The sequence below is a fragment of the Bubalus bubalis genome, chromosome 11 (assembly GCF_019923935.1).
Source record: "Bubalus bubalis isolate 160015118507 breed Murrah chromosome 11, NDDB_SH_1, whole genome shotgun sequence".
Lineage (NCBI taxonomy): Eukaryota > Metazoa > Chordata > Mammalia > Artiodactyla > Bovidae > Bubalus > Bubalus bubalis.
In genome coordinates this window covers 47,245,016-47,271,933 of record NC_059167.1, presented here as the reverse complement: position 1 = coordinate 47,271,933, position 26,918 = coordinate 47,245,016, and the positions used below count along the sequence as shown (strand labels likewise).

At 38.6% G+C, this 26,918-nt stretch overlaps 1 protein-coding gene across 3 annotated transcripts in view; it reads right to left on the bottom strand.

Annotated features, from left to right (window-relative positions):
- UNC13C (unc-13 homolog C) overlaps positions 1-26,918 on the bottom strand; it is an 855,380-nt gene that overhangs the window by 418,996 nt on the left and 409,466 nt on the right. For all 3 annotated transcript variants that reach the window (XM_044925029.2, XM_044925027.2, XM_044925028.2), the window contains 2 exons: positions 1,275-1,353; positions 245-250 (listed from right to left, as the gene is read on the bottom strand). In XM_044925029.2, the coding sequence (XP_044780964.2) occupies positions 245-250; positions 1,275-1,353 (85 nt within the window). The remainder of the gene's footprint in view (positions 1-244; positions 251-1,274; positions 1,354-26,918) is intronic.

Here is a 26,918-nt window from a genome sequence, read left to right as displayed (position 1 = left end):
GCTGACAACTACTGTTCCTCAAATTATGTTTTTAGTCTATTTTAGTCCATATTTGCACTTGCTATTTACATAAATTGTTCTATCTTTCAGAATGGAGATGTTAAATCCTTATAGAACCCAAACTTCTTATTCTTATATGTTTCTGTCTTTTTATTTCCCTACCATGTTCTCTTGGAGGGCATGATTAAGAGTAGTGTTTGAGAAGACTGCCAAATATTAATTAAATAAATTTAAAATCACTTACCATGGCCTGAAGAGTCCAAGTGATAGAGAAAATAAAATATAAATAATTAGACATATGAGAAAAGAACATAATAATGTTAAATAAGCCTAATGCTAAAAAATGATGTCACACTACAACGGCAGGAATCTGAGATAACTGTAGAGACATATCATGCTTTCCAGCATAAGTTTTTTGCAGGAAAGACTTTGTCTTTTCTAATTTAAAGCTAAAGTGATGACCTTCAGATAAAGGTTATCACAGCAAAATTAAAAAATACCAGTATCAAGAATCTGTGTACATTGTTGTAAAAGGGAAACTTCAGTTTCTCTGGGGGAAATATATTTTCATGCAATAAACCATTAAGAATATGCCTCCAAAACATGAAAACACTGTGAATGATAGAAAACATTTCTTTTTCCTGTTGATGGGCTATTTTTTAGACTTTAATACAGACTATTATTAATTCTTTTCATTTCTCAGCAGTCTCTAGCATATTTCCTTATAGGAGAGTTTGTTATTCAGAGTTATGTTCAGGGCTAATATAGGCTTTAATGACCTGGAAGCTATGGTTTTCTTTGGAGAGTGAAACAGCTTATTAATTTGGTTAGATGTGATCTTAAAGAATAAAGAACTGATTAACATTGTCTGCTTGCTTTATAAAATGCTGAAGATTATAGGGTTAAGGTGAAGACTTCAAATCCAGCCTTCCACTGCAAATTAAACTCATGGTCATTTATAAAATTGAGCACATCAAAGCCCAATTGCAGAAGACTGCTTGGCATGTTGTGTGACTTCCTTTTTGCTCAATTATAGCACTATTTTAACTCAATCTGTAATTTCACCTAATATCAAAAGCTGTCAAAAGGTTAGAGCTATTTCCTCCATCTAATCGACTTTAAAGAAATAATAAGCCTAATGCTGCTAGCATCCACCTTCTTCTGTGTTTTATGCTATGAAATATTTACAGGCTAGGCATTTAATGAGAAGGACAATATGACATTTAATAAAGACAACGCATGCAGTCAAAATGAATTAAACAGGAGTGACTCACCACATCTCGTACAATAGGCAGAGTTTTCTTTTTGCGGAGATCCGGCATACTGTCAATACCATAAAGTCCCCGACCAGCTCTGAAAGAGGGGGAGAAGGAATGATTTCAATGGGGAATAGACTTCCTATTAAAAAAAACTCCACTGTCTGTAGTTAAAAGTCTGTGAAAGAAAGGTTAAAGGATTACTATACTGGTTAAGACAGCAGCAAAAATCCAAGACTCAAGGACCTTGCCCCAAAGTAAGAGACCAACTATCACACATAGTGATCACTCTCCATCTTAGATAGTTTCATACTTTGAAGAATTATATACAGTCTGGCTTGACACATTGTTTTATTGTACCACAGAGAGGACAATTAAAATCGTTAGGTATACAGAACTTTGCACCTAGAGGAAGAAACAGTATCAAACCAGTTTGGGTGAAAGTTTGATCTGTCTGCAATGATTTAAAAAAAAATACTTTTATAGCAAAAATACTATTCTTTTGTGTGTGTACATTGTGTCTTCACAGATTGAATTCCAAGCAGAATCTTAAGAATTTACCAACATATTTATAATACTAGTGATTATCCCAGTACCATAATTTTCACTTATCTGAACTATCCAAAGATAAATGCACAAGATTAAATGTTGTATAAGCATGTTCACTGCAACTTTTTCTACTAACAACAAAAGCTAGGTAACCTAAATATTCAGTAACAGTATACTGATTGAATGAATTATAGAATATTACACAATGGAAATGATGCAATCATTAATGTAAATAAGTTAAATAAACATGTGCATATATAAAAAATACAGTATGTTAAGAAAGCACATTTCCATATTACTAAGTTTCCTATTGACCCTCATATGCATGGGTGCTTATATACGCATGGAAAATGTCTAGAAATATATTCACCAAATTGATAACCATACTTACCTCCATGGAATAAAATTAGATGAGAGAAAGAGAGAAGACTCCCTCTGTTATAAATTTAGTAATGTTCAAATTTTTATAATAAGCATGTGTTATATCTGCAATTTAAAATAATACATTAATATTTATTAAAATAAATGTAATACATTGAATTTGATTTTTCTTGCATCAAAGCCAGTCTTTTTATACAACCTAAAAGGTGCTAACATCATCATCCCCTTCTGCTCACTTGAACTGCACAACTCCTGCTAACCTCTAGCTGAGAGCCAGCTTTTGCACCAGAAGTATCACAATGCGGGCACAATGTTTTAGCTGGGCAGCTCTGCCTTTGAAACAGGCTGCAACAGCCAATAATAGGTTATCAGCATTTTAATATTCAGCTTTCACTAACACAAAGATTGTCTTTTCATTCCTGCTGCTTAATTTAACAAAGGCGAACCTTTGTCTTGTTGTATCTCTTAGTAGCCAACAGTCTGAACTCTAATACTTCCAATTTGGTGATCTTGGACAATTTGCAAAAATCCATCATCCAACTCATATAAAATAGTACAGCAAAATATTAATGAAGATGTAATAAATAGTAATAATGCCATAACTTACATGTTTGAAAATAAGGAGCAAATCCAGTAATACATGTGAAATATTAAAACCATTGTACATGGCTGTGTCACTTAGTGACCCAATGGACTGCAGCCTACCAGGCTCCTCTGTCCATGGGATTTTCCAGGCAAGAGTACTGGAGTGGGTTGCCGTTGCCTTCTCCCAGTGATGAACAGAGTATACTTAAGGTCATGCACCTGAAATAAGAGTTACCTATAGGTCACAGAATACAGGACAAAAGTAATTATGGGGCAGAGACTAAGGAAGGGGAAAGAAAGCATGGGAAGGAATAAAAGAAGGGAGGGGACACAGGGTGTGGTAGCTGGAGATGACATTCAACAGTTAAGTGGTCCACCACTGAACCTGTGAAAAAGGAGTTAATACAGCTTCTGTTGTCTGACACTCTAGAGCAGCTGATTGGTGGCTCAGCAGTAACGAATCTGCCTGCAACGTGGGAGACCTGGGTTCCATCCCTGGATTGGGAAGATCCCCTGGAGGAGGGCATGACAACCCACTCCAGTATTCTTGCCTGGAATATCCCCATGGACAGGGGAGCCTGGTGGCTACAGTCCATGGGTTCGCAAAGAGTCAGACATGACTGAGTACATAAGACACTCTCTAGGTCAAGGGCCGTGATCGTCATGGTGACAAAGAGCAAGAATTGAGATCACAAAAGACGCATTGGCAACATTTTCTCATGAACTCCAAGAAACTGCAGAGTACAGAAGTACAGTATATATTTTTTTCTTCTGAACACTCATCTTCAGAAAGACTACTGCTATCTCAGTGTGACTCCCTGCTTGTTCATGCTTGAACCTCCCCCACCACATGCACATCTCAAACACTAAATATATGTGAAAATAAATAAATAAATAGATGGGAAAGGATTATGTAAGTGGGTTTCCAAAGCATTTTTTAGTTTCATTTGCTCCAATCTAAGACTCTGATTCCTTGCAGTTTCTACTTTCACTCCTCTGTGAACAGAATAATAATGGCATAAAATGTTCATCAATAAATGTCTTTCCACCACATTACATAGCAATCATACTAACTCACTGCCTCAAAGTGTTTTGAAATGTTTTGACTCCTAAATAATGTGACTTTAATAACTTTGTAAAGAAACATATTCAATTGTGATAATGGTTGAGAAAGTGATTTATAAACTGCAAAGTGTTATATAAGTGAGTCATGTATTTTCTTCCTATCAATAACAGATTATTTATTGTCTTTGCGTTTTCCTTCTCATGGAACTTAAATTCCAAAGCCCATCTAGAATTTGGAGTAACTGTATATATTCACAGATTCAGGAATAAATAATGCACAGATATGTTCTTGAATCACACTTCACCTTTATGCTTGTCTCATCAGAAGAGATACACAAGGAACGAGGCCAAACTTGAGCCAAAGTTAGAACACATGGATCCAAAATTCATCTCTGTCTCATCTGAGCTTGTTATTTAATTTAATTAAACCTATATTTTATAATTTTTAAAACTGTAATGCAATAAAATATATTCTCTTAAGCTTCACAGGTAGCACCCAAAGAGTTCATCAGGTTGTGTTTTCTTGTTTTACATTTTTACCATTACTCTAAGAAGTTTGGATAAACATATATTTTAAAGAGCTTATCCATCAAGTAACAATAAAGCTTTTATTTCAAACTTAAAAAAAAAATCTTGCCCTAATAGCCTCACTTTTTGAATAGAGAAGTGCTTGGTAAATACTGTGAAGCGCTATACAAATGTCAAATATTTGTGTAATAGTTACTGAGAGGCTTCCTAACCAGGAGAGGTCTGAGAGTGATTAAATAACAACCAAAAAAAGGTGAAGCATGGAAAGAACAATGTAAATAATGAAATAATTGATATCTGTTAAAATCCAGAAGAAACTAGTTAGGCTGGATGAGGAGGAGGTCAGAGGCAGTCACCAACAGGGGCAAGAGCAGGCAGGTAATTCTGAAGGGAAATCTAATTTTAGGGAAGAGCTGTTTGATTTCACCCCTTTATGTAATAGCTGATTGGATTATGCTGTCTCTAATGTAGCCAGCAAACTAGCTAATTCTAGCTGACATTTAAATGTGCTTACCAGGAGCCAGATATAATACTAATCATCAAATTCAATCTTTACAAGTATTATGTCATTTTATTCTCAAAAAAATCCACTGAGGAATATGTACAATTATTTCTCCCATTTTATAGATGAAGAAATGAAGGCACAGAATAGTTCAGAATCATCCCAAAGATCATGATCTAAGTCAGAGTTAGCACTATCGTACTCTACTGCTTTCATGATTATACAATTCCACATTTACAACAATATGAGTTGAGGCTTCCCATTAATCCCATTTTACCCTTGTTAAATCTTAAGGACAGCAACTTCCCCAGGCCTAGAAATACCTGGTAGAGCTTGATATCCATTGTGGAAGTGTCTTGCCTTGAACATCATGTTCTTAATAACATATATATAAATATATATAACTATATTAATATAATTATATATTATATAATATACACTATATACCAGAGAAGGCAATGGCACCCCACTCCAGTACTCTTGCCTGGAAAATCCCATGGACGGAGGAGCCTGGGGGGCTACAGTCCATGGGGTCGCTAAGAGTCAGACACGACTGAGCAACTTCACTTTCACTTTTCACCTTCATGCACTGGAGAAGGAAATGGCAACCCACTCCAGTGTTCTTGCCTGGAGAGTCTCAGGGATGGGGGAGCCTGGTGGGCTGCCGTCTATGGGGCCACACAGAGTTGGACACGACTGAAGCGACTTAGCAGCAGCAGCATACACTATATACTAAAGCTGAAACTCCAGTACTTTGGCCACCTCATGCGAAGAGTTGACTCATTGGAAAAGACTCTGATGCTGGGAGGGATTGGGGGCAGGAGGAGAAGGGGACGACAGAGAATGAGATGGCTGGATGGCATCACTGACTCGATGGACGTGAGTCTCAGTGAACTCCAGGAGTTGGTGATGGACAGGGAGGCCTGGCGTGCTGCGATTCATGGGGTCGCAAAGAGTCGGACACGACTGAGCGACTGATCTGATCTGATATTAATATTAATAACATACATATATATATGTATATATGTGTAATATAGTGTATATATTTTGTAGGAGAATTCAGAGGCCTGTCCCAGTTGATTTAGAGGTGCTTCTAGTATTTGAATTTAAAAAATGTATTCAAAGGCTATTATCTTCAGATTAGAAGCCCTGTATCACTGTATAAAATAGTCCCAATCCTCCCCAAGTGGTTCCTCTCCAGCTATTCAAGTGTTCCCCTGATGAAAAAGGAGTCTTTAGACTACAGGCATTACAAATGAGACAAAGGCATCAGGAAATCCACAGAAATGTCTGGAACGTCAATGACCACATATAATTGACAATGGATATAATTTTTTAGGCTAAATTAAGTGAGATGTATTCTAATTTAACATTTGTTCTCTTAAAAAGTTTTCATATTTTTCATGGTTTTATTTCTTACTTCTTTGCCTAATTATACTAAAAGGAGTTTACTGACTTTATACCTTGTTAATTAATCAAGTTAATTATTTCATTACAGAAAAAAATAATACAAATTTTCTAAAAGATATATATGGTATTCAGTAATTTTTAAGAAATCTGACACACAGGTAGGAGGGGTAAAGCTGATTTTACCAAATACACAGCAGTTATTTTTACTCCAAAATTGACCTGATAACATACTGAGTCTATTCAGATTGAAAAAGAACTCTAAGAAGACACAGGAGGAGTAATGCATGAAAACTATAAGCAGGTTTCCTGAAAGTAGCACTTTCTGATTATGGGACAAAGATGTGCTATTTCCACATGTGGAAGCTTGATGCTTAATTGGTAACATTTGGAGACTTGCTGATTTCCATCAGAAATCAGAAAATTGGTAGACTCTGCTTATATCCAAAGGAGTTGTTAAATTGATGGGGAGCACATGTATACCTGTGGCGGATTCGTTTTGATGTTTGGCAAAACTAATACAGTGTTTCAGGTTTAAAAATAAAATAAAATTAAAAAAAAAGACTATAAGCCTAAAAAAACCATAATACTTCTGTTTATTTCTATGTTTCCAAGGCAATTATTAGGCAGGGTTATATAATCAATCTTTTTTAGCATTATGGAATATTAAGGCAATGTAAAAGATCAACTAAATCATTTTAACTCCCTCTCCTCTAGTACAGCTGTACACCCTTTCAGACTTTAAAAAACAACTCTCTGCATTTATTACCTTACTTAATGATAAACATACCAATGACCAATATTGCTTTTCCTGATTAATGTGATGTATTTTACACCCATTTTAACACTTTTCTTGATGACCATGATACACTTTATTCACCTGCAGCATATTAGGATATGTCATTCAGGATATTTTCTTTTCCTTTTCTTCATTTTCTGGAAAAGATTTCCATTATTGTCAACAATGAATGAGTATTTGTGTTTGTGTAATTGACGACTCTCCCCACAGGCAATTAATCAGCAATTCCTAAAGATTTATTGATTCTTTATCTCATCAAAACTAAGATACTATCTGTCATAAGATGAAATGTTATTTTGTATACCATTGGGGAAAAATCAAATTAATCTCTGACACCATGCTCTCCTTGAAATTAGAATTTAAATTTTATACTTATTGAAGGGCCCTCTTTAAGTGACTCTGTGGCATAGATTTCTGTCATATGTCATACATATTTTTCTTACATATGAAAAGGAAAATATAAACAAAACAAATTATTATTCAGAGTCCAGCTTTTCAGAATTACTCTTCAACTCAGAACTGTCATTGTCTGGAGCTTTTTCCAAATTATTGTCCTTTAAGTCATCAATTTTGGCCACCTGATGCGAAGAGCTGACTCATTTGAAAAGACCCTGATGCTGAGAAAGATTGAGGGTGGGAGGAGAAGGGGACAACAGAGGAAGAGATGGTTGGATGGCATCACCGACTCAATGGACATGAGTTTGGGTAAACTTTGGGAGTTGGTGATGGACAGGGAAGGCCTGGGGTACTGCAGTTCATGGGGTCGCAAAGAGTCAGACATGACTGAGGGACTGAACTGAACTAATGCCATCAAGAGCAACAGTGATTGGGTATTATGAGTAACAGTGCTTTGTTACTATCTCTTGTGTGATTCTTCCTCAAAGCATCCTTATTTTTCTAAACTGGAGCAACTGTCCAGCCATATCACTAGCAATAAGAATAAAATGACTTTGCTTTCCCAGGGCAATTTTTAACTAAGTTTAACAAGCATTCAGGCTTATAATCTCTTACAATTGCTGCTTGGCTACCAATGTTTTTGAAACACCATCAATTATTAACATGCATCTCCATTTGTTCTAAAGTATAAAATGCACAGTTGCCTCTCTCCTGAACTTTCCCATTGATGGTCCCTAGCCCAGGCTTTACTATCTTAACTAATATCTTAAAATTTTTGCCAGACCACTTTTTTTTTTTAAACATCATTAACAGAGTGATTTTCTAGAACACAAACTTGAAAATGTCATCTTTTACACTCAATATGCCTCAGTGCCCACAATATACCAGAACTCAGTAAGGTATGATTTCTCCTCCAGTCTCATCTTTTTGGACTTCTCCCTATACTTCCTTGTTCTAGTCATCTTGAACTCCTTATAGATCCTTGGAGAAATTACACAATCCCCTACTTGTTTAATTTTAACTCTGTTATTTCCTTTACTGGTACTGGTCTCCTCACTCAGTGGCATAAGTGACACGACTGATCTCTCAAATTAAACTTGAATGTAACAGTCATCAACCCATCAGGCAGGTGTAAGTGCATCTTCCCCATCTCTACTAACTCTACTTGACTGCAACCTCAACATCAGGGATGCTCAGCGGGAGGGACTTGGGAGTACGGGAATGAAGAAGGGGTAAGATCATGACTCCCACTTTTCAGATGGACTTCTCAGCAGCTGTGTGGGTTAAAATTAAATATTTGTTACTGAGAGAATGGTATCCCTACTCTTTGGTTGAACTGAGGCTGAAAAGTATTTGAGAATGGTTGGTCTAAGTCTTTCCCCATAATGTCTGTAAAACAGAATTTTGTTTGTTCATGTGGATGTCCCTGATAGAATATAGGTTTCAAAAAAATGAGAAATAAAACTTAGTAACTTTTATCTCCCTATTGCCAACTCTGGCATGTAACAGAGAAGACTGAAACATGGAAGGTCAAGTGAGTAAGCCTTGCCACTGGAGAGATGAGATATTAAGTTATCCATGGTCTTTGTTTGGAATCAAAGATTCTTATCTGTGAAATAATACATGGAAAGTATGAGACAGAAGCCTGAGGACCAGGGGGAAAGTTAAGGACCACACACTAAAGTGGGTTATCAGGCAAAGACTTAGTCACTGGAAGAAGGTAAGAGCCTAGTGACTCAACCAGTAAATAGTTTTTAAACTCTATGAACCTTGATTATCCATAGAAAATTCAAAAATTACCTTCACAGTGGCTTTGTTGTGAGCACCAATTGAGAAAATATGTGTAAGTAGATTATGTATTATTGATAACAATTATTTCATTATCAGATCAGTTGCTCAGTCGTGTCCGACTCTTTGCGACCCCATGAATCGCAGCACGCCAGGCCTCCCTGTCCATCACCAATTCCCGGAGTTCACTCAGACTCACGTCCATCGAGTCAGTGATGCCATCCAGCCATCTCATCCTCTGTCATCCCCTTCTCCTCCTGCCCTCAATCCCTCCCAGCATCAGAGTCTTTTCCAATGAGTCAACTCTTCGCATGAGGTGGCCAAAGTACTGGAGTTTCAGCTTCAGCATCATTCCCTCCAAAGAAATCCCAGGGCTGATCTCCTTCAGAATGGACTGGTTGGATCTCCTTGCAGTCCAGGGGACTCTCAAGAGTCTTCTCCAACACCACAGTTCAAAAGCATCAATTCTTCGGTGCTCAGCCTTCTTCACAGTCCAACTCTCACATCCATACATGACCACAGGAAAAACCATAGCCTTGACTAGACGAAACTTTGTTGGCAAAGTAATGTCTCTGCTTTTGAATATGCTATCTAAGTTGGTCATAACTTTCCTCCCAAGGAGTAAGCGTCTTTTAATTTCATTAAAATTTTTTTTATTTCATTATAGACTTGTCTAAATAGGAACATCATTGAAACTGATTGAATGTATGCTGGCCCACTGCTGCCCTGTGGCTAAGCTACATTCCTCCAACTAGGGAACATATTAGTAACAGACACAGTCGCAGACACACACTTGTGGGTAGCTATCTACTTAAAGAATTAAAGAAAAGGGCAGCAAGCCAAAGTTGCAATTGCACCCCGTGTGGTATTCTGAGCACCATTAACTTCCTCTTCTGACTCAGCTTTGGTCTAGGCTTCTTTCCTCTGATATTATTTTGGTTAGTGCCTCAGCCCTGATGAGCATGTGTCTTGGCTGGGTTTATTCCTTGCCTAACCCTCATATATAATCCTGGTTCCAGTTATTTATGTTAGACAAAGGCCTCCTAGATGCTCGAACCAAGTTCATTTTTTCTGCTAGTTCTAATCTTGAAAAACACTGCTTTTATCCTCTCAATTATTTAAGCTCTGACTTAGAAATAAAATTCAAAGCATAAAGATTCTCCCTAGTACTAATCATTCCAGACTCCTCTTCATTATTTCCTGGATACTGTGAACTGTAGGCATAAAGTAGGATGGTTGTCTTTATGGAAAGTCATATCTAGTCCTCTAAACTATCACTGATGATCCCGGTGGAAGGAGCTACATTAGAGACCAACACGATATCTCAATAAAACAAGTACAGCCATATTTCCTTTTACCTTGCAGTATCATTAGTTCTTTGATGGAGAATGAGATGAGCTAGCCCTAGGGATCTACCGGTTCCATATCCCTAGGTTCAATCAACGGCAGATTGAAAATATTTAGAAAAAAAAAATTCAGAAATTCCCCAAGGTGAAAATTGAATTTTCTGTGTGCTGGCAACTACCTGCATAGCATTTACAACTATCTAAATAGTATTTGGGAGCCTCTGATGGCTCAGCAAGTAAAGAATCACCCTGCAACGCAGGAAACACAGGAGACTTGAGTTCAATCCCCGGGTCAGGAATATCCTCTGGAGAAGGAAATCTATATTCTACTTGCTATTGTAAGTAATCTAGAGGTGATTAAAAGTATACAGCAGGATGTACATAGGTTATGCCCAAATACTAAACCTTTTTTTATATAAAGGACATGAGCATCTTCAAATTTCGGTAACTGTGAGGGCCCTGAAACCAATCTCCTGAAGATAGCAAGGGGTTGACTGCACTTGGTTTGAGTTTAGATGCCATGGTTGTATGAAAAATACAGAAAATTATGTGCAGTGGGACAATACTGTTCTCAACTATGAGTTACAGCATATTCTATCTTCCACCTCTTATCCATTCTGGGCATGTGCTAATAAGATAGGGAACTGGCATGTTGAATTGCCATCACTTCTAAATGGTGTCCTTTCTCATTTTTGCTTTCACTCTTTCACTTTTTCTCTAATGCATACTAAACATGTATATGAATTAACTTCACCAAAGGAGGCAAGGAACATGTTTGTTCTGGAGCACAGTGATACCAATAAATAGTTTTTAAGTGTTCTTGAATATTTCCACAAACTTATCAGCACTCTCATGTGAAGACTCCATTTTAGAACCAATTATCTTTCCTGCAGATTTTTTTGGATGTCTCCTTTTGATTTCTTTGCTTTTTGTACTATCACCATTTGCTCAATTGCAGAGGCTTAAAATCCTTTATAACAGCTAACCCAAGTTGTAAAACTTGAACAACCTAAGAAATTATACATTCCATCATTCTTGTATTTAGGCCTGCAGAAACTGCGCTGCAAGACATGTAAATGCTCGTTCAGGATAAGCAGCTTGTGGTACCAAGCTGACATTCTCAGGGCTCCAGACCATCATTGATGCCCTTCTGTCTTCTTTGCTTCTCATATCCAAGAGGTATCAGGCCTTGTCCGTTTCCATTTGTCACAGTCTTTTTTCCTTCTTCACATCCTCTCTCATTTGTTTCTTTCTTTAAATCAGGATCACCACAATTTTTTGTGACTTTTACCCTGTTACACCTGGCATTCTTTCTGTTGACATCCTAATTACTAACCTCCCTATCTGCAGTTCATCTTGGACAGAACTGTCACATCCATCTTGCTGTGAGTATGTAGCCATGAGACTAACATGACGAAAGCAATGTTTTAAGAAGACTGGTCTGGCAATGCTGTTCGTGATGGATTAGAGGACGGATCAAGGAGACCAAGAGATGGTCTGAAAGACTGTTGAAGTAATTTTGGATTCCTTAACAAGGGTCTTGACTGAGGTGGTTTTTACTACTTTCTTTGGCAACACCTTCATTCCACTTTGTGAACGCTGGTAAAGCTCCCAATTCAAACTGCTATAATATTTTAAAGAGTAAATGGTCTCGTTGTCAAGGAGAGCCTTTGTATTCTACTAAATTACTCTCTCCTTTCCTAGGCATTGACCTCTTGCCACTCTGCAATGCTCCTTAGCACTTTAAGCAGGCTTTTTCTTTCAAATCTCTGTTCTTTTGAAACATGGTTTCAGAAGTGCTGACTACCTCATTATTCATTTTTACATTATTTTTCAAAGGCTAATGTCATTTTTAAGTTTTTAAAGACATAAAGGGGATGTGAAAGAGTCACCATTCTGGTAGTAAAGGGGATTGCAGGTTATAGTTTCAATGATTAAAACTATTTTTCATAGCAAAACAACCAAACAGTCCTAGGTTTTAGTATAATGAGATGGAGAAGCGAAAAGCTAAAATGCAGCTGTTAAATGCACTTCTGAAAATTTCTTAACTTTAGTCTTATGAGGACAATGCCAGGTGTGGGGGATTAATTTCTAACAACTCAATTATTATATGTATCTTCCAGGGCTCATTTCCTTCACAGATTGTTTAATCAAAGAGACAACAGTATTTTCTAAAGCTTGCAATTCCCTACACCAGGAACCTTTCTTACCCTTCTGTTAACATCATCTGCACTGAGATTAAACTCATAACATCACATGCTACACAACAGAAAACAAGTAAAATATATAGCCCCTAAAGTCACTTGTAACTAAGCAATTGTTATGATATGAAAATAATGTTCATTTAATTAAAATTCATACCACATAGGGTCTCAGTTTAGAGTGTTAGTTTTTAAACTCCTAAACCAGGCTTCTGTGGCTCAAAGCTATAGTAAATATGAAATTGTATGTATCAACATTTTTTGGTTTAAAGCTAATTTTCTAAGTAATCTCTCTGGAAAGACTCAACATTCACTTATACATAGTTTATAAAGTACAATCATTTGTAAGTTAATGAAACACCAGGTTCTTGTAATATGCTTTACTTGAAGGCCATTAAATACAATCAAATACCCAATAGCAAAGAACTACATTTCTCAAAGCTAAAGCTGCATAGCCTCATGTTCCTTTTAATCATACTGTTCTTTAGAAATATGCTGCATATTTAATCCACTGAAATTTTTAACAATCTGTCTCCTATCCATAAGGAAAATTAGTTTTTTGTTTTTTTTTTTTAACAAACTCTCTCCTATCACTAATGAAAACTGGTAGGGCCTGAAGGCAGAAACTAAGCCATTAGGTTGCTGCCCGGCTTTTACAGCCTAAGTTCCCTCTTATTCTCAATGTTTTTGAATCCTTTTTACAGTTTACCCTATGCTAAAAGAAACACAAAACATGACCCAGCGTTTAGCTCAGAATAAAGACACATCTTATCCAGTGGTCTAACTTTGATAGGTAATACCAAGAAAGACCAAGGGGAAAATAAAAAAAAAGAAGAAAACTCAAGCTCTGTGTATCTAAGGAAGTACCCCATTCACAGAAAACATAACTGAGTCAAGCCCTGGGGATGTTATTCCATGGTTATCTCACTATTTTAAGAGATATTACAGAATCCTTTCAATACGATTAAAATATACTTTTAGAAAGACAATAAATATATATCAAGTACTGGTTTGGCTTTCCCAGGTGGAGCAGTGGTAAAGAATCTGCCTGCCAATGCAGGAGACGTAAGAGACTCTGGTTTGATCCATGAGTTGAGAAGATCCCTTGGAACAGGAATTGGCAACCTGCTCTGATATTCTTGCCTGGGAAAACCCATGGCCAGAGAAGCCTGGTGGGCAACAGTCTGTGGGATCACAAAGAGTCAGACATGACTGAGGGCATGCATATACGCATACACACAAGTATTGGTTTCATGAATTGCCAACCAGGGAGTGGCTGTTGGAGAGATTCCAACTGAAACAAAAATGCAGGGATAGAATATTGTGGAATCAATCACTTCTTTTTAAAAATGTTTCCCTGGTCACTGATTCCAAGTCTGTTACTTCTTTCCCTCAATAGCTTCGTCTGTGTTCTGACTCCCATGTTATTGGTGGAAAACTCCTGGCACCATTAGGCTCAGCAACATTCTCATATCTAAGAAAGTTTCAAGCATAATCCCTTTATGCTCAGCAAGTTCAGAAGCGGCTTCCCTAACCTATCCATCCATCTGCTGAAAAGTCCTCTTCAACTCACGAAGGTACTCAGAGGAGTGATGGCCCAGGGTTGTATAAGAAATCAGAAGTCTATAGGGTTAATGACACTCAACTTCATGATCTTAAACAATTTTAATAGCCAAGAACCATTTGACTGTGCTACCAAGGTACTGAATTTACTCCTCTTATAATAATAATCATTTGATCATATCTGATTTTCACTCAGATTGCAGACCTCTCAAAAATAGGAACTAATTTCATTTTCATCTGTAATATTTAGTTAAGATTTGGCACATATTAGTATTGGTACATATTCTACTTCCTCTGGTGTCTCAGATGGTAAAAAAAAATATATATATATATATATACACACACACACACACATATATATGTATACATATATATGTGTGTGTATATATATATACACACACACACACACCTGCAATGCAGGAGACCTAGGTTTGATGCCTGGGTCAGGAAATTCCCCTGGAGGAGGAAATGGTAACCTACTCCAGTATTCTTGCTCGGGAAATCCCATGGACATCAGGGCCTGGTGGGCTACAGTCCATGGAGTTGCAAAGAGTTTGACATGACTGAGTGGCTATCACTTTCACACATACCATCAAGCAAAAACAGTAAAATCAGTGATTGACAGGATTCTTTTCAGTTACTTTTTAGGTATTCCTTTTAAGGCAAATGAACATAAATGGAGAATCTGGAGTAATTAGATATTAAACTACTGTCCCAGTTCTCTTGTCTGCCTCAGGATTTGAGACAAATATTGTTATTCTAGCAACTATGCTTCTCTGAAAATTGAAAAACAATGATTATTTTTATAATCAAAAACTTTACTCTTATTGTTCTTATCATAGGAACACTTCACCTACCCAAGGCATTCAGAGGTTAAATAGAAAGTAAGCATTGTTTGGTCCTGATGGATATACCTTGCATTTTCAGGTATAGTTACTGAAATTGAAATGGAACTTTAAAAAGCACACATGCAACTAAAAGGTGATTACAGCTATTTAGAAAAGAAAAATCCATCTATGTTTAACCTAATGTGTCATCAACTCTGCTAGCAGGCTGTCAAACTAGTATTACAGAAACACTTTTTAAATCCAGTATTTAAAACAAACAAACACAGGTATAATTAGAATGGAAGGAAGGAGGAAATCAAACTATACAGATTTGAGGAGGGGTTCACTGTGCTGAGTGGAGAAGCAGAAAGTGGTAAGACCTTATTGAATCTGCCTGGCTCCTTTGAGGAGCACCTTACCATGTGTGTAATCAACGATCTTCTCTCAATATATGTTGGTATACTGGAGCTGATTTTAGATTACTGTATGTGAGTCTCTGGATTTGGGCAAGAAACATCTGGCCAGTGATGCTTAAGTATAGTTACTTCCAATTAAAATAAATAAATTTATATTTAAAAAATAAAAATAATAAAAAAATGAAAATGGACATGTTTATTACTATGGTCATTAACACAAAAATGATACAGAGATCCACCTGGATTTTTCCCTTAGATTCATATGTGGCTGTCTATGCATCCATCACATAAATCTCTCCTTAGAAGTCTGGTATCCTCAGCATCCTTTAATGAATAGGCAATAGCTGGTCACAGGATATATTATTTCCTGTAATCACAACTTGGTCATTCTGCCTCCCTATGCAAGATAAATCAATTGAGACATTGACAGTTAGACTCCCATACAAAGTACATGGGTCTTAAGAGTAAGTGACTAAGTCAGTGAGAAGTAGTCTACTCTAAACTCTTACCTTATAACCTGAGAGCAATGTATCAGGGAAAACAGACTTTTGCACCCATCAAAATACTACTATACAGGATGCAAGCTTGGAGAAGGCAATGGCATCCCACTCCAGTACTCTTGCCTGGAAAGTCCCATGGACGGAGGAGCCTGGAGGGCTGCAGTCCATGGGGGTCGCTGAGGGGTCAGACATGACTGAGAGACTTCACTTTCACTTTTCACTTTCATGCATTGGTGAAGGAAACGGCAACCCACTCCGGTGTTCTTGCCTAGAAAATCCCAGGGACGGGGCATCCTGGTGGGCTGCCATCTATGGGGTCGCACAGGGTCGGACATGACTGAAGTGACTCAGCAACAGCAGCAGGATGCAAGCTAGGTAGCATCCTGATCTGAGTCCTGCTCACAGGCTAGGTGGCTGTCAGGTAAAGTTAATCCCTTTGATTTTCTCTAGAAAAAATCAACCAGGACCAGATTTATCAAATATGATATATCCATACAAGTTTCATTACACTTTTTATATTGAGAGAGAACACTGGGGGGGGGGGGAATTGAGAGAAAGGTTATTTGGTTCTATTATTTTCATTTTATCCAATACAACCAGTGGTGTAATAGAGCTAGTCCAGACTGTATACATCTTTCCCCAACTCCACATTCAGCACTGTCACTTTAATAGCTTGAAACTGTCTACGTAGGATAACTTAGACCAGGAAAATAGGCAAACAATACAATTTGGGGCCTTGTTCCTTTAGCAGTAAGCCAGCTGTAAAACACCAGCATACCACTAATTGTAACTCTTGTTAATATAACCAATGAGGAACTCCTTATTGGTAATACTAACTGAACTAATTCCTTTGTTCCCACTCATCGCTATCTTTGATTGATGTGGGCCCTTAGTATTGGGAAACATCATTTTTATACAAATATTTGAGTTCTTAGTGTCTTCCTCAGAAACTCAAGTGACAGGGAAATCAGCACAGAGGACACATAAGTAAGTGGTCATGTCAGTTTTAGCAATGACTTCATGATTCTCTGGTCAGATTCATTCATTTCAACATTTATTGAATTCCTACTGTGTATCTAGACTACTAAGTGCTGTGGAGTGCTGGGAGACAGTTTTTCATGAGTTTCTTGCATTTCTGTACACTCTGAAAGTAGAGGCACTGGCTTCTGAGTTAACCTTTTATAGAGTTTGTGGAATATAGAGAGAGATACTGCACTCTTCTGAAGTAGAAAACAGATTTGTGTGCTGACCAGTATAGTAAATAAAATGTCTCTTTCTGGGGCAAAATTTGGTTTGTTTTCTTTCAAAAGATTGGGGATTCCTAAGCTCACAACTGACACAAATCCACTGTGTATCTTGCATCCATCTAGGTCTGTCACCACATTGCCCCTGTGGGCTTAGGAGACAAGAGAAATGGATGCAAACATGAAGCTCATGCTATCTGCTGTGTCTTGAGCTATGTTCATGTCTCTGATCCAGGAGTCTCGTGTCTTCTGCCAGCAAGTGTGAAATTATGGTGGGCTAACTTGTCAGCTAGTAAGTAAGGTAAAGTACCAGGCTCTTCACAGTTCCTGACATGGAGGACCTAAAGTAGGTTATTCTTAGTCTTAAGGAGACATATGGCTTCCCAGCTAGTGCAGTGGTAAAGAATCTGCCTGCCAATGCAGGAGCCTTAAGAGATGTGGGTTCAATCCCTGGGTCAGGAAGATCCCCTGGAGTAGGAAGTGGCAACCCACTCCAGTATTCTTGCCTGGGAAATCCCATGGACAGAGAAACCTGGCAGACTATAGTCCATGGGTTTGCAAAGACTCAGACACGACTGACCATGAGCACACACACATGCGAAGAGACATATAAACTTGCTGAGATGTGATTATGTATGAATATGTATAATTATAAAACACTGACTTATATACAACCAAAATATATAAAGCTGCACCAAGTAGTATGAAGGGGGAAATATTTGTATCATAGATGCATGAATCTGTCATCATGAAAAAAATATGGAACATCACTACATTTTATTACAAAAGCAAATATTTTATGCCACACAACCTTCATTCATGATCATGCTCATAGATGAAGCATTAATCATCTAACTAGTGACAAAGCAACCAATTTAAACAACCAAGATAAAAAATACTTTCAACAAAAATGCTGATTAGAAAACTTAACACTTGTTTTGCTAGGCAAAAAAAATTGCAATCTAGTGAATTTTTGTTTAATATCAGTTCAGTGGCTCAGTCATGTCCGACTCTTTGCAACCCCATGAACTGCAGAACACCAGGCCTCCCTGTCCATCACCAACTCCCATAGTCCACCCAAACCCATGTCCCTTGAGTCGGTGATGCCATCCAACCATCTCATCCTCTGCCATCCCCTTCTCCTCCCTCCCTCAGTCTTTCACAGCATCAGGGTCTTTTCAAATGAGTCAGCTCTTCACATCAGGTAGCCAAAATATTGGAGTTTCAGCTTCAACATCAGTCCTTCCAATGAACACCCAGGACTGATCTCCTTTAGGATGGACTGGTTGGATCTCCTTGCAGTCCAAGGGACTCTCAAGAGTCTTCTCCAACACTACAGTTCACAAGCATCAATTCTTCAGTGCTCAGCTTTCTTTAATACATGACATTAAACATTTCTTCAATTTGTTGAACACCAGCAACAGGACAGGTTTTGAACTAGACTCATTTTAAGTAGTCTTTGTAATACAGAAACTTTTCAAGTAGGAGTTATTATTTTTATTTTATAGAAGATGAAACTGTGGTTCAGAAAAGTTAAATGATTTGTTCAAAATTAATACAGCTACTAAATAGCAGGGAATTGCTTTTGATAATATTAGTCCAGTTATAAAACCAGTTACTTACACTTTTAATAAAATAAACATGTACTGATTAACATGTGACAGACTCTTCACTCTATCTTGGAACTATTTAGGAGAGTTTATAACTGGAATATAGAATTAGGACTCCCAAGGACCTATAATCTCCTCTAATGTCAAAGTTAATAAGAGAGCTAGGAAATACCTTTTTTTCCTCTTTGGTTTCTAGGACTTTTACCCCATTAAACTTCTAGTTCTACCCTTAAACCCTCTTTCCTCAAGCAACTAGACCTCCATACAGCTAAATATTTAGAGGAGAGTGAAACAAGGGCAGAGTGGGTTCAAGACGAGGGTTGAAGACAGGTGTGCAGTATCCTAGGGATGCTTGCTTTCAGCACAGGAGTCCCTGGAGCCCTGAGTCCTGAGGAGGGGGAGGACAGGTTCTCATGGTCCAGGGACTTGCCTTTTAACCATGAATCACTCTGCATAAATAGGCATCTGCTTCTCTGTTGGAGACCCTGAATCACACAAAGTAAGACTTCTTGCTCCAATTTTGTTTGACCATGTAGACAAACATTGATAGGCATAAATACATTGTGGCCAAAATAACACATAGGTGGCTGAGCACCGAAGAATTGATGCTTTTGAGCTGTGGTGTTGGAGAAGACTCTTGAGAGTCCCTTGGACTGCAAGGAGATCCAACCAGCCCATTCTGAAGGAGATCAGCCCTGGGATTTCTTTGGAAGGAATGATGCTAAAGCTGAAACTCCAGTACTTTGGCCACCTCATGTGAAGAGTTGACTTATTGGAAAAGACTCTGATGCTGGGAGGGATTGGGGGCAGGAGGAGAAGGGGACGACAGAGGATGAGATGGCTGGATGGCATCACCAACTCGATGGACGTGAGTCTGAGTGAACTCCAGGAGATGGTGATGGACCAGGAGGCCTAACGTGCTGCGATTCATGGGGTAGCAAAAAGTTGGACACGATTGAGCTATTGAACTGAACTGAACTGAGAGAACAAAAAAAAAAAAAAAAAAAAGGAAAAAAAAATTACTTCTTCCTTGAGTGTGTGTGTTCTCAGTTGTGTCCAACTCTTTACAACCCCATGGACGGTAGCCTGCCAGGTTCCTTTATCCATGGGGTTTTCCCGGCAAGAATACTAGAGTGTGTTGCCATTTCCTCTTCCAGGGGATATTCCTCACCCAGGGACAGAATCCAAGTCTCCTATATTGGCAAGTGGGTTCTTTACCACTAAGCCATGTGGGAAGCTGTTGAGAAGCAAATATAAGAACTCAAAATATTATAACTTAGGGCTATTTACTGCATGGGATATGTTTTTGTTTAAATCTCATATTTTCAATGAGACTTATTTAATCTTGCTGTATTTAATACTGCAACATGCAAACTGCCTCTACTCCCCTGCCAAAATTCACCTCCACCTCAGCACTCTCAATTCCCTTTATCCAGCTTTATTTTTTTTCTATGTACATAGATATTATGATCATCTTCCACATTTTTTGCTTATGTATAATTTTCATTATCATGCCTACAAGAATTCAAGCTACACAACAAGCAAGACCTTGTTTTGTCTCCAAGTGCCTTGAACAGTGCCTGGCACATGACTTCACTTCAGTTCAGTCACTCAGTCATGTCTGACTCTTTGTGACCCCATGAATCGCAGCACGCCAGGCTTCCCTGTTCATCACCAATTCCCGGAGTTCACTCAGACTCACATCCATTGAGTTGGTGATGCCATCCAGCCATCTCATCCTCTGTCGTCCCCTTCTCCTCCTGCCCCCAATCCCTCCCAGCATCAGAGTCTTTTCCAATGAGTCAACTCTTCGCATGAGGTGGCCAAAGTACTGGAGTTTCAGCTTTAGCATCATTCCTTCCAAAGAAATCCCAGGGCTGATCTCCTTCAGAATGGACTGGTTGGATCTCCTTGCAGTCCAAGAGACTCTCAAGAGTTTTCTCCAACACCACAGCTCAAAAGCATCAATTCTTCAGCACTCAGCTTTCTTCACAGTCCAACTCTCACATCCACACATGATCACTGGAAAAACCATAGCCTTGACTAGATGAACCTTTGTTGGCAAAGTAATGTCTCTGCTTTTCAATATGCCATCTAGGTTGGTCATAACTTTCCTTCCAAGGAGTAAGCGTCTTTTAATTTCATGGCTGCAGTCACCATCTGCAGTGATTTTGGAGCCCCCAAAAATAAAAAGTCTGACACTGTTTCCACTGTTTCCCCATCTATTTCCCATGATCTTCATTTTCTGAATGTGGAGCTTTAAGCCAACTTTTTCACTTTCCTCTTTCACTTTCATCAAGAGGCTTTTGAGTTCTTCACTTTCTGCCATAAGGGTGGTGTCATTGGCATATCTGAGGTTATTGATAGTTCTCCCAGCAATCTTGACTCCAGCTTGTGTTTCTTCCAGTCCAGCGTTTCTCATGATGTACTCTGCATAGAAGTTAAATAAGCAGGGTGACAATATACAGCTTTGACGTACTCCTTTTCCTATTTGGAACCAGTCTGTTGTTCCATATCCAGTTCTGACTGTTGCCTCCTGACTTGCATATAGTTGTTCAATAAATAAATATTGTGGGAATGAATGAATGGATGAGTAAACAACCATTCATTGTTCAATAAGAGCAATTATTTATTGGGTTCTTACTATGTGCCAGGTACTGTTATAGCTGCTTCACACACATTAACTCATCTAATGTATCTAATAAATCTATGAGATAGTATTACTATTATCCTTATAAATTAGCACACTGGAATACAATGATGTTAATTATCTTGCTCCAAAATCACATGACTACCAATTACAGAGCTGAGTTTTGAACTTGAGAGTCTGGTTTCAGAGTCAGTTTTCCTAACCACTGTATCCACTAACCACTTAAGTGGTGACCTGAGCCATTTCAAGAAAAGACAAATATTATGTACTGGTTATTTTAAGAAGGCAGAGAAGTTCATGATACTTTAAGATATTTAATACAAATTATTCAAAGAAAATATTAATTATTTAGGTATCCTTAGTGGACATTTCAGTTATCTGGATAATTAACTTACATGAATTACCCCATTTCCTCAAACACTTGGTTAATCATAGAATTCCAATGGGCATATTTGTTTCTGTAACTTCTTCTCTTATATCCCTCCCCTAATCTTTCTCTCTTTTCTGCTTCACTCCTGTCCTTTCTCTTTTCTAATTCTTGATCCCCATCATTGCCAACAACATAAGCAAGGTGTCACTGCTACTTTAAATTGGCTCACTATATTGTATGAAAGTAAGAAGTCTCATATTGTGAGAACCAAAATTTTAGTCATAACTCTTATTTAGGGCTCAAGTTATTCTTGCTACTTCAGATACCTTGGGTTTTATTTTCCATTAGAAGTGGGTTATATTTTAACAGCCCCAGCAGAATGCTTTATATTGGGAGTTATAACTGAAGGTCACCATATCATAGACTTCTGACATTCATGAATTGTGCTCTTACCAGAGCAAATTTCATAAACCAAGAGCCCTTGCCTTGCAGTTTCACTCTGCTGTAATTTTCCAGGTTGTTTCATTGACCACACTAAGAGCTGACTCCTTATCTTCACTATATGTATTAGAAGCACCATTGCTTCAATGGAGACTTCCATTTTTATATTACACCTGCTGAAAAGTGCCACAAATAACTTTAACACAATTTACTGTCTGATCTAGACAGACTCATATCCCACAGGAACTTCCTTCATTTCATCCTGGTTTATGTCCCAACTATGGGGTTGATCTGCTCTGTCTTAGGAAGTAGAGGCAAAGTGATAGAGTCCTTAAATACTGTGAGTATTGATTCAAGGTCCAAGATGCAATAACCATCAACATTCAAATGTCTAAACAGAGACAGCTTATTATTGCAAGTAGTTAACCATTTTCTGTGAGGGATGCTAGCCTACACCGAACTGCTTCAAGAAGGTGGAGGTGAGTCTATAATAATCCTAATGGGAAAAAAATGCAAACCTTTGCTGTTATGGAAAATAATTCTATTTATGTAAATGAGAACTTAATATTATTGGAGGATGAGGAGTAAGAGCCTTATACAGATCAATTTAGGCACAACAAGAGGGTGATAAAGAGCACAAAGAGAAGGAGAGATACTATTACAGAATAAAAAATCAGAAAAATAATTATTGATAATTGCCGGGAGCTGGCGAGAGACATTCCACTCGTGACAAAGGTCATGAGGAAGGAGTCTCGGCATACGCAAAGGCGGGATTGAGCCTCGGGAGTCCCCCCGGATATTCTCAAGCATCTACCCCCAAAAAAACAGAGTCTGTCTATTTTATTGCTTTGTGCTCTCACCTCTGACTTTACTGGGGGCTGTCCCCCACCACCATCTCACTCTCTCTGTCAAAGAGCTAACTTACAGCTCCAATTAATAAAGTTCCTGGGCAATTAGGAGTGTTTAAATCCAAACCCCTCAGATGGCTCTCTAACTTGCCTGACAAGTTTACCCGGACACCTACAGCTATGCATACGATTGTTTACAGTCTCCCAGCCTCGAGAGGCACGGGAAGCTTAAGATATTCAAATAGCTTAGAGCCTCTCAGAGAGTTAGAAACTGTCAGAATAAATCTAGTAAAAGATTTCATTGATGAGCCAATGCTTGTTGCCAAGTTTTCACACCCCCTGAATTGTATCCTTGAATGTGTATTAATTAATATAGTTGGTATGTAGAAAAAATAAGCAGTGTCCTTGGTGTTAGTAACTTTAGACCCTTAAGGTAATAAATTCTTTCCTTTGTAAACCCATTACACATCCGCCCTATAGGAATGCAATTTTATCTTCGGAAGATGGCGCCAAACCTTAAAATAATTACTCTTAGAGAAAATAAGTCTTTGTTGATAAGTCTTTGTCAAGAGTCATAAAATGTTAATAGGCCTTCTGGCCAGAATCTGATGTAAATCACCTAAACCATTTGTATACGATAAATTTACAGAAAGAAACCCTGGTTTTTGATAAGGATCAAAGACTGCTGACTTTGCATCCCCTCTTATCCTCTATGTGTAACTTAGGGTATAAAAGCCCCTGTTGAAAATAAAGCTACGGGCCTTGCTCACCAACGCTTGGTCTCCCCATGTCATTCTTTCTTCTCAATTTCCAGCTGAGTCTCCATCTGGAGCGTGGATATCCTCTGCGACCATTTATTTGCCTGGGCTTCTAAGACCCACTCGAGAAGGTGTCTAAGGTGGGGCACCTTCCACTATTCAAGAGGGCACCTGCGGCCTCCGTGGTCAGAGCTAACCTGGTGTCACAGGTTATATTGATTTTCCGCATAAACCAAGCTACTCAGCTTCTTTTTTCCACTGAATTTTCCTACTGAGCTATCCTCATTCTATTACTGTTTATATCTCTGAATAAATAAATAAATAAATAAATAAATAAATAGGTCGCCTATGCTGTCTCCCCTTCGAATACCCTGGATCAGCCGGGGCTGGACCCCGGCAGATAATATTTTTAGGAAGGTATTTTTTTTAGTTTTCTATAGAGCTTAAAATCAGGAATAATGGTGTGTTAGTCACTCAGTCGTGTCCGACTATTTGCAACTCTGTGGACTGTAGCCTGCCAGGCTCCTCTGTCCATGGAATTCTCCAGGCAAGAATACTGGAGTGGGTAGCCATTCCCTTCTCCAGGGGAACTTCCTGACCCAGGGATCAAACCCGGGTCTCTCACAGTGCAGGCAAATTCTTAACCATGTGAGCCACTAGGGAAGCCAAAAATAATGGTACTCCTAGAAAACTGAATATTCACTATAAATCCAATCTACTAGCATTAATACTATTATATCATTGATTCCATGATATTGTTACTTTTGTTGTTGTTTTTGTTATTTAGTCACTAAGTCATGTCCAACTCTTCTGCGACCCCATGTTCTGTAACCCATCAGGCTCCTCTGTCCATGGAATTTCCCAGGCAAGAATACTGGAGTGCGCTGCCATTTCCTTCTCTAGGGGATCTTCCTGACCCAAGAATCAAACTTGTGTATCCTCATTGGCAGGCAGATTCTTTACCACTTAGATGACAGCAAATGGTTGGTTGAAAATTAAAGTATACCCCTGATTCTTCAAAGTTAGAACTTAATAGTTCAGCTAGAAAAATTTGTCCTTAGATATGCCTGGTTTTATCTTACACCAGTCATATATTCTCAGAAACACAGTGGTAACTTAAACTGATCTGACGAAATTTTAAAGGAATGCTACAATACATTTCCTCCCTGTGTTGCTCTGTTCTACAACATGTTCACACTTAGAGAAAAGGGCTTGGAAAGGAGGGCGGTCTGCCTGCCAAATCGTACTCTAAATGGTTGTAAGTGAGGCATCTGGCTCCTAGTTAAACACCCATGTGTGTTCTTCAGGCCTTATCACAGACAATTATGAAGGCTCTAAGTGGCAGCTCTTATAAGGGGAAGCTGCTCTCCCCAAACAAGACTTGGTGCAGGGCCAATGCACTGCTGTCTCTGGAGAGAGGTGGAGTCAAGGACTCAGGTCCCCGGTGGGTCACAACCTTTCACATATTGACACTCATAGACCTGGGGACTTCATTCCTGGGTCTCTCTCTCTCAATTTTTTTTTAATTGGAATATAATTGCTTTACAATGTTGCATTAGTTTCTGCTGTTCAACAATGTGAATCAGCTGTGAGCGTGTGTGTGTGTGCGCGGGCGCATGTGTGTGTGTCTCTCCCCTCCCTCCTGAGCCTCCCTCCCACTCCCCCACCATCCCAGCCATCTTGGTCATCACAGAGCACTAAGCTGAGATTCCTGTGCTACATGACAGCTTCCCACAGGCTCTCTATTTTACACATGTAACTTTGTGTACATCAATGCTACTCTCTCAGTTCATCCTAACTTTCCCTTTCCCAAGCTATATCCACAAATCTGTTCTCTCTGTCCTTCAGTTTCCTCTCAAGTTCTCCTTATAGGGAGAGGGAAACTTTAAAGATACTTCTTTTCCTACTCTGACTCAGTACTTTATCATCTCTAACCCTTCCCCCTTTTCCTCCTGCTGAACCCACACTCCAGGGTCAACAAAACTGCTGGAACCCTTCATACTGGGCTCCCTCAGCAGTGAGGACTATCATGTCTGCACTGACCCCTGTGGCCCTAGATCAGTGTTCCACAGGGGAGATGGGACAGGGAGAATCATCACTTTCTTTGGTTTTCAACTCCTCCTTAAACCATTAACCCTTTCATTTCTGGCTTGCTCCTTAAATTGGCTATTCTGGATACCTGGCAACTCCCCATGTCCCTGCCTCCGCTCCAGGTCACCTGAGTTCCTGACAGTAGGCACTACAGATATTTTGCAAAAAGCAGAGAAAATTCAAAGGTGATATGACTAGGCTTTTTAAATGTTTAAGGACAGGTTTTATGACAGAGAAAAGAGATCCATTCTCTGTTGCTGTGGAAAGCAGAACAAGGAGAATTGGTGGAAATGACAGTAATGAATCAGCACCAATCACTGTAACTACAATCTATGGCATCACCCTAATGGCAGAAAAGTGAAAGGGAACTAAAGAGCCTCTTGTTGAAGGTGAAAGAGGAGAGTGAAAAAGCTGGCTTAAAACTCAACATTCAAAAAACGAAGATCATGGCATCTGGTCCCATCACATCATGGCAAATAGATGGGGAAACAAAGGGAACAGTGATAGTCATCATTTTATTGGGCTCCAAAAGCACTGCAGACAGTGATTGTAGCCATGAAATTAAAAGATGCATGTTCCTTGGAAGAAAAGCTATGATGAACCTAGAAAGTGTATTAAGAGCAGAGACATCACTTTGTTGACAAAGGTCTGTCTAGTCAAAGCTATGGTTTTTCCAGTAGTCATGTATGGATGTGAGAGTTAGACCATAAAGAAGGCTGAGCTCTGAAGAATTGATGCTTTCAAATTGTGGTGCTGGAGAAGACTCTTGAGAGTTCCTTAGACAACAAGGAGGTAAA